The sequence below is a fragment of the Lytechinus variegatus genome, chromosome 10 (assembly GCF_018143015.1).
Source record: "Lytechinus variegatus isolate NC3 chromosome 10, Lvar_3.0, whole genome shotgun sequence".
NCBI lineage: Eukaryota > Metazoa > Echinodermata > Echinoidea > Temnopleuroida > Toxopneustidae > Lytechinus > Lytechinus variegatus.
This window is the reverse complement of record NC_054749.1, coordinates 19,677,348-19,693,132: the sequence shown is the minus strand read 5'-3', so window position 1 is coordinate 19,693,132 and position 15,785 is coordinate 19,677,348. Positions and strand designations below refer to the sequence as shown.

General features: G+C 37.2%; 1 protein-coding gene across 6 annotated transcripts in view; it reads left to right on the top strand.

Annotated features, from left to right (window-relative positions):
• The window catches only part of LOC121422200 (serine-rich adhesin for platelets-like), an 82,383-nt gene that overhangs the window by 46,057 nt on the left and 20,541 nt on the right, over positions 1-15,785 (top strand). For 5 of the 6 annotated variants that reach the window (XM_041617100.1, XM_041617099.1, XM_041617101.1 and 2 more), the window contains 5 exons: positions 101-171; positions 597-2,003; positions 4,831-5,991; positions 13,792-13,868; positions 14,776-14,958. In XM_041617100.1, the coding sequence (XP_041473034.1) occupies positions 101-171; positions 597-2,003; positions 4,831-5,991; positions 13,792-13,868; positions 14,776-14,958 (2,899 nt within the window). The remainder of the gene's footprint in view (positions 1-100; positions 172-596; positions 2,004-4,830; positions 5,992-13,791; positions 13,869-14,775; positions 14,959-15,785) is intronic. The other variant, XM_041617103.1, reaches the window with a different exon arrangement.

Genomic DNA, 15,785 nt, shown 5'->3' with positions numbered 1-15,785 from the left:
TATGGAGATTCTTCCTTATTTTACTATTTCACATGAATTTCTTTACACCACTACAATGTGCATTTTATAGTGATTGTCGAAAAATTCTTTTTTAAATCAGGTACTATACAATAACAAAAGGAGACTCGTTGAGATACAGGATTGAAGGAATCAAAGTCTTGAGAACGAGAAGTAAGTATGAAGCCGTCTTACAGGATGTAGTGTATAAAGACAGAACATCCAATGAAAAAGATACCAGAAAAAAAATCTAGTAGATCTTCGATAAATTACATCTGAAACACATTGTGTTTTTAATCCTCTTCCTAAACATGTTTAAGAGAAATCTTCTCAAATATATATATTTTTTTGTTTATAGAAAGATACAGTGGCAATAAACTTCATTTCTCATTTAAATGAGATACGTCATCCCTACCTACATTTATCTATACTTTCGTGGATTTTTATTTCACTGGAGATGTATATGCAACCATGAAAAAACTGATATGCAGATTCAAATCTCCATTAGATACATACTAAACTATTGATACATTATTGTATAGTATTTTTCGATACTTTACTTTGTTTGTCACTTTAAACTTGTTTCATTCTATCCCCAGATCGATCGATGCCAACTTCAACTCAAAAAGGTGGGAACAAAATGAATCGGCCAGACCCCAGGGGTGAGGGGTATCGCCGCTTTCCTCCATCTAGGGAATCTAGTTTCCTAAATGCTACGCAGGGAGACTACGAGGGTCGATTTGATGGGAGATATTCAGGTTCCTATCAAAGCAGGGGGCGAGATAATCGCTACGAGCAAAGAAGGCATTGGCCACCACGTGGTAATTATGGAAAACGGGGGAGCAGAGACTCTTACAGTAGAGAATTCAACAATTCTAGGGGTCAGTTTGGGAGAAGGGCTTCCTCTTACCCTGAGGAAGCTATTGGTGAACATAGCAGATATGAGAGATTTCCTCAGGGAGACCGGGATGGAGCCATGAGGTTCCAAGACCGTCAAGGGAGGTACCCGAGTCAGAATACACAGAAGAGGAGGCACCAGAGTGGCTCCAGTCTAGAAGACGTTCCGAAACCATTAGCATCAACATACAAGAAGGCTAACAAAGCTGAGCTGAGCAATCATGCAGTATTACAAAAAACACCTGTTGATGAGGACTCAAAACAATTGAGCAAAGAATCCAAGCTTTCCAAAGACAATGCGTTAGATAATGAACGGACTACACAAAACCATAATTTAAATAATGACAAAGCAAATCCATGTGGAGCCTCACCGGGTCTTTCAAATTCTGGTGCAAACAAAGCATCTCAAGACACTCTTAATGAAACAGCTAAGCCCAATACTGAAAAACAGAAAAGGAAAGCAGTGTTAACAATGTCTCAGCAAATAGAATCTCTCAGAAGTAAATCTCCCAAAACTAGTGTAGATCAAACTAAGGAAAGGTCTGCCAAAAAGCCTGAAGGAGTTAGCGTACCTATCTCGAGAACTGGTAATGGAGACACTGCCAAAGGGAGTCCCCATCGAACTGAAATTTCTGTACCAAATCATATAGATGGAGAAAACTCTTCAGCAAAAGAAACGGAGGGCAGCAGTTCAAGAGAATCAGAAAATGCAGGCGCAAGTCCAAGAAGATTACACAGTGCTAGGAAAAGTGCTCCAACATCAAGTGTTAGTAGAACTCAGAAAAGTGACATGCTGAAGAAGCAAGCTCTTCTAAAGCAGTCACAAATTGCTTCAAGCCCACCACCTGACAATGCCTCGAGTACACTCTCTGCAAGGATGGGTGTGAAAGAGAGAAAGCCTTGTCAGAAAGACTCTGCTGAAAGTAGTCCTGTCAGTGTTTCAGAAGAAAAGGATACATCCAAGTCTTTGAATGATGCTTCAAGAACATTATCGGAAGAAGCACCAATAAGCCTAACGGAAAAGGCGTTGACACCACCTCCGAGCGAGGACCTTGTAGTTCTCTCCGACTCAGAAGTCAGTGTAATGGAAACTAGATTGCAAGACAAAGGTGAATTCTGTTTTCTGGTCTTTCCATTTGATTCTAGGCAATGCTCTATTTTGGGTGCAGTTAAAAAGTATTGAAATTAAGATTATAATGCTCTGAATAGTTTGACTTTGACAGATTTTAATGAGGTGACAATTAATAAAGATGTATTTTGTGTTTTTTTTATAGAAAATTCGAAATTACTCGCTTTCACATCCAAGACAGTAAATGATATGTGTTTTATTCAATTTTGGTGTGAGTTGATGACTCATTTCATAAAAATTTTGTTGACTTCTAATATTTTTGTCACTTCTGCACCAAAGTGAGAGAAGCAGAGTGCCTCAGTAGACTGGTAAAATTCATTCCCCTATTTTAAAAAAATTACATGAACAGTGCAAGTGAGAATTTTACTGTTGAAGTGGGCTGTAATCATTCAATGTTAGTTTCGGATCATTTAACAGCAAATTTTTACTTTATCTTGTGACTGTTTTAAGTGGTTTTGTTACATGTATGTATGAGAATCTCCTCTTTTTTCTGAAAATTTCATTTTATGCACGTCTTAGATGGGATGTATTATGGTATCATGTTCAGTGTCCTTCCGTTAACTTTTCGTTGTAAATGCGATAACTTCAGTTTAACCTAACCTAGGCTCATATAATTCGGTGTGTATGATACTAGCATTGATCCCAGGAAGCCTTTTGATTGTGAAGTCAAATGGTCAAAGGTCAAGGTCACAGGGACATTATTTTTAATCGTACCCTTCTGCAGTCCTTTTAAACAAGATAACTTCATTTGAACTCGACCTAGGATCATATAATTTGGTGTGTATGATACTAGCATGGATCCCAGGAAGCGTATTGATTTTGAGGTCCAAAGGTCAAGGTCACACTGACATGTTTTCATTGTACATGTACAATGTACCCTGCTGCAGTCCTTGTAGACACGGTAACTTCATTTGAACTTGACCTAGGATCATATAATTTGGTGTGTATGATACTAGCATGGATCCCAGGATGCCTATTAAAGGTCAAGTCCACCTCAGAAAAATGTTGATTTGAATCAATAGAGAAAAATCAGACAAGAACAATGCTGAAAATTTCATCAAAATCGGATGTAAAATAAGAAAGTTATGACATTTCAAAGTTTCGCTTATTTTTAACAAAATAGTTATATGAACGAGCCAGTTACATCCAAATGAGAGAGTCGATGATGTCACTCACTCACTATTTCTTTTGTTTTTTATTGTTTTAATTATACAATATTTCAATTTTTACGAATTTGACAATTAGGACCTCCTTGCCTGAAGCACAAAATGTTAAAATAATGGAATTCCACATGTTTAGGGAGGAATGAAGCTTCATTTTACATGACAATGACGAGAAAATCAAAATGTTTCATATTTCATATAATAAAATACAAAAGAAATAGTGAGTGAGTGATGTCATCAACTCTCTCATTTGGATGTAACTGGCTCATTCATATAACTATTTTGCTGAAAATAAGCGAATTTTTAAAATTCCATACCTTTCTTATTTTACATCCGATTTTGATAAAATTTTTAGTGTTGTGCTTGTTGAATTTTTCTCTTTTTATTCAAATCAAGTTTTTGTTGGGGTGGACTTGTCCTTTAATTATGAGGTCAAAAGGTCAAGGTCACACTGACATGTTTTCATCTGCAGTCTTTGTAAACATGATAACTTCAGCTTACATTAACCTAGGCTGATATATAATTTGGTGTGTGTGATACTATTAGCATGGATCCCAGGAAGCCTATCGATTTTGAGGTCTAAAGATCAAAGTTCAAGGTCACACTGACATTTTCATCTTACCCTTCTGAAGTCCTTGTAAATGCTATAACTTTAGTTTAACCCTAATTCTCAATGTTTCATTATTTCTATTTTTACTGATTAAACTTAATTAATTTTGCCTTGTTCATGATCAGAATTAAGTCTGGAACGATTTCAATCGAAAAAAACAATAAAAAACAAAAAGTAGAAAACAAAGAAATACATAAGAAATTAAAAAAAAAAATACATAAGAGATCGGTCTTGGTACCAGAATTTTTCATTTACAATTTTTAGGAATGCTATAAAGAATATTTTCACCAAAAAATAGCATTCTAGGAACTTTATTTAGTGAATCAGAGCAAAAAGTATGATTTCATGAATAAATGAGCATAATTAATTTGAATTCAGTGAAGTTTATCAATGCAACTGCGTAGATTATGTCATTCTTTACAATCATGCAAATTTTCGTTGTGATCGCGCAATCCACGGCTGAGACCTTAAGGGGGGCCATAATGACCCCCCCTTGGGAATGACAAGAATCAAAATACCCTGGGAGATTTAGGGTTAACTTAACCTACATGTAGGCACCTATACTTGGTGTGTATGATACCAGCATTGACCCCAGGTAGCCTATGATTGTTAGGTCAAAAATTCAGAGGTTAAGGTCACAGTCACATGTTTTCATCTTACCCTTCTGAAGTCCTTGTTAACACAATAAATTTAGTTGAACTTAACCTAGGCAATTTATTGATTTTAAGGTCAGAAGGTCAAAGGTGAAGTCGCCACCTTTCACTTTTCTTGCTTGACCAATAACACCATTTCCCGCTTTACAGGCGAGAGTATTATGTGCTCGCTTTCTCGTCACTCTTGTTGGTCTTGGTTTGATTGAGTTTTAGTTGCCTGGTCACAAATCACTAATGTTATGATATTAGCTACAACATTCTAATCCTCAGCAGTATGACTAAGAAATCAATGTGTCATTTTGTTTTCTATCTTATTTCACTGTTGTGGGCATATGAGTCATGCTAGCAATAAAGAAAAAAATTATTTCATTTTTATGTCAGAAGTTGTGCCTGAGGAAAGAGAACTAGGAAAAAGTAAGGAGCCAGAAAACAAAGTTGAAGATCAGAAAGCAGTATCAGATGACACACCAGCTACCTCCATCACCAGGGATTTTGTGAAGTCTGGTGATCCTGAAATGTCCTCTGCAGTTGGAAAGATGGTGTTAAAGATTAAAGAAAACTTGAAGAAGAAACAGTCAAAGGGTAATATTTCCCCTCGGACTTCATCTTCCAGCAGTAGCAGGGTAGGATCAAGGCCAAGTTCTAGCTGTTCTGTAGAGAGTCCAATGGATGTTTCCGAAAAAAATGATACTCTTGATACTGACATTCCAGAAGATCACCTGAAAGATAAGAATGAAATATCTCCTGAAACTTCTTTACCAGACCAAAATAATGAATGTGAAATGTCTTCAGAAATCCCTGATAATGAACACAAAGTTAATGGAAAGGAAGTTTCTGAAGACCCTTTATCAAACAATAACACATGTACAAGAGACAACAAAATTACAAACTGTGATGCTATGGACATGGTAGGTGCTGATGAACAAGCTTCACATCCAGATGGTGTCCAAAGTCTGGACGGTGAGACCCAGCCATTCCAGGTTTCAATTGAACCTTCAGCTGATCAAATAGACCATATATGCAAGGTAGTGGTTGATGATTCTTCAAAGATTTCTTCTGCAACTGAGAAATCTGATATAGTGAATAGTCAAGGTATAGATGATGAAATTGTCAAAACAGCTACATGTAATTCCCTTCCTGAACAATCTGAAGAAGCGTCACTTATAAAAGATGACGCAGTCTTGCCAAAGGCTGCAGAAAATATTGAAGAAATCAGTGATGGTAGTGTTGACTTAGGACCTCATGAACCTGGTGATATGGATGCTATTGATGATGACCTTCTCTTGGAGGATGATCCTATTATGTCTGAGGGGTATAACCCCGAACCAGACAAGATGGACACCTCAGAACTTTCTGAAGCACATGACTGTGAGGTCACCGAACTTGCCATAACCAAGGTAGAGTCCCAGAGTGAAGATGTGCTTCAGGCAGGATGGGATCAGCCTACCACGTCCAAGCGGACCTTAACGGAAGATGTTGAAGATGTCGAAGGTGAACCAGTCTGTAAGAAGAGTCGCACAGAAAATGAAAACGTCATTGAAGGTGAGCTCAATTTATTGGTGTTTTTTTTTCTTTTCAGATTTAAGTTTAGTGGTTCATTTTTTGGGTCGTGTTCTATAGCTTGAGCAGTAAAATATTTGAGTCCTATACCTAAATGAATGAAATTCATTTCTCTTTTATCAAGCAAATTTGTCTGGGAGGGTGAAATCTGGTCAGAGATCACAGGGGTTGTATTCTGTACCTACATGTACACATAAAAGTATTCCATTTATGTGATAACTGGAAAACTGATGGGTCAACATCAAATCTGGCTCATGTATTCATGGGATTGACGTTGATCTGATGAGATTTTGGGGTCATGAGGTCCAAGTCCAAAGGTCACATTGAAATACGTTCTTGCAATTTGTGAAGAAATTGAACTTTATGTATCAAATTCAAACTTTAATTGGAGGGACAATTGGATATTTAGGGTCACAAGATCAAAGGCCCACAGGGGTTATGTACTAGTAATTGTTCTGTTCTCTTGTTAAAGAACCATTTTAGGTAGAACTTCTGAAGGTTTCCATGGCGAAGAAGAATAATATAGTAGGTTTCATGGTACACCATGTATCTGTGGTCCTTTTCACGACCAACATTTGCCCAAGAAAGATACATGGTGTACTGTGAAACCTACTACACTAACCATTTTAGGGTTCAGCTTCTAATTTGCCTCATACAACATTCACATCTATTCATGTTGGAAGTATGTCACTCACTATTTCTTTTGTTTTTTATTGTTTGAATCATACAATATTTCAATTTTTATGAATTTGACAATTAGGACCTCCTTGCCTGAAGCACAAAATGTTAAAATAATGGAATTCCACATGTTCAGGGATGAATGAAACTTCATTTCACATGACAATGATGAGAAAATCAAAATATTTCATATTTCAAACAATAAAAAACAAAAGAAATAGTGAGTGAATGACATCGACTCTCTCATTTGGATGTAGCTGGCTTGTTCATATAACTGTTTTTGTGAAATGAAGCGAAACTTTGACATGTCATAACTTTCTTATTTTACATCCGATTTTGATCAAATTTTCAGTGTTATGCTTGTTGAATTTTTCTCTTTTTATTCAAATCAAGTTTTTGTTGGGGTGGACTTGTCTTTTAAAGTCAGCACTGCTGCTTTATTTATTGAATTGTATAACGCCTGCGAGACTGCCAGAGGTTTTTCCCTTGTCTGATATTTTGTATTATTTTGTCAAATGTTTCCACAATTGTTAATTATTATTTGTTTTTATAAGATTTGATGGTGATATAATATTGATCTTAACCAGCAAGAAAAACATGAAATTTATTGATTTGAATCATCAAAGTAAGAGCAATAACAGAGTTACATACGTAATGTACATATCGACTGAAGTGTGGGCGCACAAATTTGTATTGCAACCCCACCCCCCCAAAAAAAAGAAAATGCCATAGAATTTTTTTTTGCTTGTCATTTTTGTTTTCCAGAGACCAAACTGCCATAATATATGATGAGTCACAACTTTTTTTTTTGGGGGGTGGGGGGCTTATCAAATTTGGGGCAAAATCACCTCTTAAAAGCAAAATCCTGGATCTGTGAGCCCATACATGTACATGTCATGTTGTACTACAAACTGAAGAAGTTAGCGGCTAGGCCTACATTTTACATACGAGTACCAATGGGCATGCCCAGAGTATTTTGTTTTCCTATATACAGCCTTCTATTGTATCTGTCAGAGCATTATACGTACACTGAACTACATGTATTTCAGCTAGGCCTATGTTCTGTCAAATTTTTCCCATTGGGAGTTATAAGAGAATATACATGTAGATTGCAGGCCTTAAATTGTGTTTTTTTTTTCAGGTCAAGACTAGGCCTAGTCAAGACCACTTTTCAATTGGCACAGTTTAATATTATGCAAATCAGAAAAAAGATAATTACGGCTCAAATGTCCAGTGAAAGGGCCAACTTTCCAGTCAGTTTCCGAGGACAAATCCATGGCCGTGCCTGGCCCGGATTATTAAGGCAGGCCCTGATATTAAATGAGTAATGCCATATATGTATTGCACTAGATCCAGAGTCCCAGGAGCATTACATATCAAAGCCATTCGTAAGTTACAAATGATCCAGTGTTTCCACAGCTCCAAAATAAATTTCCCGAAATTGGATTCCAAATTTCCTGAAATTCATAATTATTTCCTGGAATTTTCAAGTTTGATTTTTAACGAAAATCGGGCAATAATACAATGAGTGTAAATTTGTTCTAGGTGGCAAAAATAAGGGAATTTAGCATATTTTTGGTCCCAGCCCTCTTTAAAAATAGGAACAACATTACGAAATGCGAGCGCGGAGCGAAAAATTTTGAGCTACGTATGGAGGTTAAAATCATTTAAATATAACATGAATATTAATAGTTGCTATATTTAATTGTTGTTTCATTGTAATTTTCGGATTTCCCGGAATTTCCTGGAATTTTTTCATTTCCCGGAAATTACCTGGAAAACGTCTGGATTTCCCGGAATTCAGGTAATTTCTTTCAAAGTGGAAACACTGAAATGATCCATGGACGACTTGTAACCCTCCAGTTATAGGTAAAGCCATGTGTACATGTAACTCTACAGACAGCTCTGAAACACCTTCTTTACCTGATCTTTTGTCATGTCAATCCTGCAATTACACTTTCTCAGAAAGACTCCCTTTTGTTAGAGTGAACTGTTTCCAAGGAACTATTCACAAAATCTAATATGGGTGTGGCTATGGATGTGAGACCCATAGAAAGCTCTGTTTAATCCTCTTATTGAGCATGTTGGCCAGTGGCCTTTTCTTGTCATTGTTAACTTGACCTCTCCTTCAGCTATGCAATCCTTTGTGTTTTTTTTTATTGAGCAAGCTTGTGTAATACATTATAGTTCTCTGTATTCATCATTGATTTCTTGGATGGATCTATCCTCATTGCATCAGCCAAGAAGTTTGAGCAAACAATTGGCTCTTTGTTCAGCACATGTAGAGTGGGGACCTTTTCCCCTTGTGTACTGCAAGTGAGTGATCCCGGTACAGAGCCTCCACTGCCAGTGTAACAGAGCTACCAAATCTCACTCATTATGCGTGAGACTCAAGCATTTTGGACTCTTGTTCATCCCCTCAAATCTCTGTCTCACGCAGCTATCACAGCTTATCCCCATATACATTGTACACAATGTCTGTGATCTCACTCAGATTCACAGAAAATCTCACGCATAGCTGGTCTTTGAACTTGGCATCTCTGTGCGCGTTATGCGTGAGACTCAAGCATTTTGGACTCTTGTTCATCCCCTCAAATCTCTGTCTCACGCAACTATCACAGCTTTATATCCCCATATACATTGTACACAATGTCTGTGATCTCACTCAGATTCACAGAAAATCTCACGCATAGCTGGTCTTTGAACTTGGCATCTCTAGTATATGTATTGTCCTACAGTGTGAGCCAAGTTAGCAAAAACACTGGCTCTCTGTTCTGGACATGTACATGTACGTGTACACATGTAAAGTGGGGACCTCTTCCCTTTGTGTACTGTAAGTGAGTGATCCCTGTACAGAGCCCCCACAGTCAATATGCATTGTGCGATAGGGATTACAAATTCAGTGAGTCTATTGATCCTTCCCTTGTTTAGGATTTATGGAACTATGACCCTTGAACTTCCTGTCGCGGCTTCTCGGAGCTGTTTAGGTTTTTAAAAATTACAAGAAGGTTGTTAAAAATTTCAACAGTTTCTCATTGTCTTTGATCATGAATAAGTGCATGTAGTTGGCCCAGCGATTTGGGCTTTCTGAAGTAAAAATGAAATATTGCTGTGCTGCATATATATGTAGACTAATTTCTCAAGGGGGGGATGTTGATTGTTGCTATCTAAATATTGGATGGTGACTGACACTCTAGATGTAGAAATGTACATGTCCATGTAATGTGTGTTACATGTATGTATACTGTTTTTGTGTGCACTGTGCGCATGTAGCCCATAATTTACCAGTACCCAATATGATCTGTACTGTATGCAAGCCAGTACATGTACTGTACTGACTCAGTGTTTATATATACATGTACCTTGGCTCACTGCCAAAGCAATGTCCCTTGTTGATTATCTTTTTTATATTGCATTGTGATACATTATCTGTCTGATGGTCTTAGACCAGTACTGTACATGTAGAGTACTAGTAACTGAACTAGATGTGTACCGAACTATACTTCTACATAAATTTACAGTAGAAGGAATCACATTGCAAACTGCAATCTCATCGGACTAATATCTTTTCGATACAGCCCAGGAGCTGCATAGTGTGCATTGTAGCACAGGTCACACACACACAAATACACGTAGCACAACCATTGAGTCGCTCAACCTGTGTGTGTATTTGTGTGTGTGAAAGCACTTTAATAGGGTTGGACTTGTGCAACCACCCAATGGCCAATAGCGTTGTACTAAGTACATGTAGCAACAAATTGAGTATAAACAAGAAAGGATTATTGTAAAAAAAATGTACTTGACCTGGACTCATTTGCAATGTACATTTATGCCTCTGGAAGTCCTGAGTCAAACTTAGGAATGCAACATGCACATACAAGTATATGCATGGAGTGTCAGCAAATAATGCTCAAGAGTCAGACAGACATGTTCATGAAATTGATGAAGGCCGCAAGAAATATTTTACAATTCACATATCACGCTCATATTTGTCTAGCTTACGCTACGTTGGGCCTACACATACGAATCTTACATCTAGTAGGCCTACATGTAGTTACTTGTCTGCGGTAATATTAAATCTTGAGTAGTTCTATTTTGCCAGTATGGCTTTCCCGGAGATGCCAAGTTCAAAGACCAGAGGTCTAGTCTATGTAAGATTTTCCATGACTTTGAGATCACAGGGATTCTGTTTCTGTATAGATAGAATGTATGGGGGATGTTGTGATACAGGCATGCTAGCAAAGACTACCAAAGGCAGGAGTCTCCACTTTCAGCAAAATGCATGTAGATTCCCTTTTTTCATTATTTTAGTGTTTTTGATACCCTTCCTACATTACATACGTAACGTGCCCTATCTTGAAAAAGACATCCTCTTTACATGTTTTGGGGGTCGCGCGCAGTATCCACTTGTCAATGTAAGTGGCCCCCCCCCCCCGGAAACAATCCCAGAATACAACTGCACATGTAAGAAACCAATTGCCTGTTTAGAGGTTGAAGGTCAAGGTGAACAAAAACAACTCTTTCAATGTCTCGTAGATTATGCAGACAATAATACGTAAAGAAAGGAAGCAGACATACCAAGTCTAGTGCATTAAAGGGATGGTCCATACGTAACGTAGGAAGGGTCTCAAAAACACTAAAATAATGAAAAAAGGGAATCTATTTCGCTAGGAAAGCTAGGGTCAAATTTGCGATGGTATAAAAAAGACAAATATATTCTAAAAGATCATGTACATTTTGCCCCGCCAACACTACGTGCTTAGAGTCCTATTTGTGCATGGTGTGGAAGGTTGGGCCGTATGTGGGTGAAGGTAAAACCAATGACCGGCGTCTGTGACATAACTAACATATCACTGTACTTGTTTTGGGGTTCGATTCAGGGAATACTTGCCTAGGGTATCGTTTTGTTTCCAATACTTGTTAAGGGTAGGGTTTCACACACCAATACTTGTTAATAAGGGGTGCATTTTCAGAATATGGAAAATAATTGTTTAGGGTGCATTTAGAGACCCCTTGCTCGTGCATGGTATCGACCCGTAAATGGAAGTGCCCCCCCCCCCCTCCGGGATTGTTTTGGCAATGCATGGCCAAGATGCGATTGAGGGTGCATTCAATGTTGATTTTCAATTTCAAACAGAAACATGAATCATGATGGAAAACCCATTTACAAAACACTGATATAATAAAACAAAGGGTGTGTTTTACATATATGGCATGTATGTCCCCCATTCCTGGTCGTATAATGAAACTTTCAGCTCATGAAAATTTGAGTGCCAAAAAACTTGCGTTTGGAAATGCGATCAGCTCAGATTTTATGACCTTCAGCATCGCAAATGCTATGAAATGCGAAACTTAACATGATTGAGTTGTGAAAGGTCTTAAAGGATTGCTCTCACAGTGGAAGCCTACACTAGCCCGTGCCTCTGATGGATCAAATTGCGCAGCACGCTGTGCTAATGAGAGCAGGTTATTTAAAGACTAACTCATGTAATGGGCTTTATATGTTCTCACCTGAACAGTATACTGCTGAACAGTTTGTGTTTTTGCGTTTTGTAATTGCTTATTGAATCTTTCATATTACTGTTTTTTGTCTCACCTGCGAAGCAAAGTGAGACTATAGGCGCCGCTTTTCCGACGGCGACGGCGGCGGCGGCGGCGTCAACATCAAATCTTAACCTGAGGTTAAGTTTTTGAAATGACATCATAACTTAGAAAGTATATGGACCTAGTTAATAAAACTTGGCCATAAGGTTAATCAAGTATTACTGAACATCCTATTAGAGTTTCATGTCACATGACCAAGGTCAAAGGTCATTTAGGGTCAATGAACTTAGACCATGTTGGAGGAATCAACATCGAAATCTTAACCTGAGGTTAAGTTTTTGAAATGTCATCATAACTTAGAAAATATATGGACCTAGTTCATGAAACTTGGACATAAGGTTAATCAAGTATCAATGAACATCCTGCATGAGTTTCACATCACATGACCAAGATCAAAGGTCATTTAGGGTCAATGAACTTTGGACGAATTGGGGATATCTGTTGAATTCCCATCATAACTTTGAAAGTTTATGGATCTGATTCATGAAACTTGGACATAATAGTAATCAAGCATCACTAAACATTTTGTGCAAGTTTCAGGTCACATGATCAAGGTCAAAGGTCATTTAGGGTCAATGAACTTTGGCCGAATTGGGGATATCTGTTGAATTCCCATCATAACTTTGAAAGTTTATGGATCTGATTCATGAAACTTGGACATAATAGTAATCAAGCATCACTGAACATTTTGTGCAAGTTTCAGGTCTCATGATTAAGGTCAAAGGTCATTTAGGGTCAATGAACTTTGGCCGAATCAGGGGTATCTGTTGAATTACCATCATAACTTTGAAAGTTTATTGGTCTAGTTCGTTAAACTTGGACATTAGAGTAATCAAGTATCACTGAACATCCTGTGCGTGTTTCAGGTCACATGTCCAAGGTCAAAGGTCAATGAACTTTAGCCGAATTGGGTGTATCTGTTGAATTACCATCATAACTTTGAAAGTTTATGGATCTGCTTCATGAAACTTGTACATAAGAGTAATCAAGTATCACTGAACATCCTGTTCCAGTTTCAGGTCACATGATCAAGGTCAAAGGTCATGTAAGGTCAACGAACTTTGGCCATGTTGGGGTTTTTTGTTGAATAACCATCATATCTCTGTAAGTTTATTGGTCTAGTTCATAAAAAGAGGACATAAGAGTAACCATGTATCACTGAACATCTTGTGCGAGTTAGAGTAGTATGCAAAGTCAGCACTGCTGCTATAGTGAACCGCGTGATGCAGGTGAGACGGCCAGAGGCATTCCACTTGTATAAAGAAAAAATCATTTAAAACACACCCTGAGATAAGTATTTTGGGATCCCATACATTTTTTTTTTACTTTACTTTATGAAGTTGCCTGGTCTGCAAATTGCTTTGATTATATAGTTAGGCGATTATGCGACTCATGAAAGGTCAACTTACAAGGACTTTAACCTTGACACAACTACATGTAATAACTACATTTACATGTGCATGTTATTAAACACAATTATGCTATGTATTTTCTCTACAGGTATCGAATGTCCAACTGAGTCTGAAGAAGTTGCCGACCTCGAAGAAAGTAAAAAACCTGTCATTTTCTCACACAGTGTAAGGCAGCATTTTTTTATTCAAACAACATGCATATTAATATTAAGCCCTGTTGAAATGTTAGAAAATTGGATTTGCTTTTTAGTGTGTACATGTGGAAAATTAAATGGTTATTCAACCAGAGGAGCATAGATAGTTTCATGTAATATGAAAACAGAAAATAAAATTAGCATGGTAATTATGTTGAGAAAAAGGTGAAAATGGGAACTTTTGCAATGCTTATTCCATGATTCTGTTAAAAAATTGTCATGTACATGTGGTCACACCTTTACCATGATACATGTATTTGTTTGCATGTTTTGTGCCAAGTCAAATTAAGTGATCTACATGTAGCTGCAATCCGTCTACTACAAATTCTTTGTAGGTTACACCTTGTTACACTCTCTTTATAATATTTTCCTCAAAATTAAAAATGTTACTAAAAGCTTGTCTTTCAAACTAAACTGCATTTCATATTAACTGATAGGTTCATATGATCTGAATTCTGAAAAATACTCCTGGAAAGATGATGGTCTTCCAGCTCTTCCAATTTCATGTCCATGGAGAAATCTAAAGAAGTTTAAGATTTGTGTTTCATTTAGATTAATTTCTTGCTGGTCTTTTTAAAAATACATAATCCATCAAATAAATTGCTAGACATGTCACATAATCATGTTTTGTGTTTACACATGAATGGATTGTAAACTAAAATACTATCTGATTGCGTGGTTTGCGATTCAGCAGATTTAAGAACCTGTGATTATCATATTGGGTAAAGGACAAAAAAAGTATGGGCACTAAAGGATTCCTACATGTATTACCACCTCTTGTATTTAATGTCCATCTGCTATTCATGTAATTTGTGAAGAATTGACTATGGATGATGATGTTTTTTCTATGCACATGTAAATAAATTTACCCATCATAGGAGTGGAAAGATTTTGCTCAGTCTATCAAGGAAAAGTATGAGAGATTGGTCCAGACCTTCAATCAAAAGACGAACGTCATGTACGAAGCTCAGGCCCACTGGCAGCAGGAGTCCAACTCCTGGAAGGACAGGTATGATAACCTGGAACAGAAATACGAAGAGCTTCTCATCCAAGTCAAGGAGGTGAGATTCAGTTATCATTTTGTCTCATTATAGATTGTGCTTGGTGCATGTTAAAGCTCAATGGGTCTCTTTTAAATATTTGTTTTACAAGGCCCAAGTGAATAATTTCATTTCTTGTTAAGTGCTGAATGGTATTTTGGGTGATCATAATTCATGCGTAATTAGTATGCAAAATCATACTTTTTCCTCTTCCGAAATGAAGCTCCATATGTTCTAATTTTTGGTGTAGAAACTCTTTGTGGTGTTCTTAGCAAATGTACTTGAAAAAAATTGCGATATCAGATCAATTTCTTACGTATTGATTTTGCAATTTCTTATCTATTTCTTTGTTTGATTTACTTCTGTTTTTCATTGTTTTTTCGATTAACTTTGTCGGGGACTCTTTTTAGATCATAAACGGCATAAAACAAATCCATTTATACAATCATAACTAGAAATAATCATACATTTATGATTTTGGGTTGAAAACACAATTTGCATTGACTTTGTATACAAAATCATTTTTTTCAGCAACTTTTGATCTGATATGCAGTTAGAAAATGTTGGATAATTTCGGAACAATGTACCCGAGCGTCGCAAATTTTGGTCTCAAAAGATATGCAAGACTTCAAAGTAAAAAGTCAGAGAGTGGCGCGGTCCAAAAATCTCACGCAGCGAAAATATTGTGCGAATTGTTGAGCAGGGCCTCCGAGGCTCCCCCCCTTCCTGGCCTTGATAGGGTTGAATTCCTTTTATCTCAATATTGCTTGATAATTAAACATGAAGTGAGTGCTTTGAATAAATCTAGGCTTATGACTAGGCCTACTTGTGATATTTTACCATTCGGT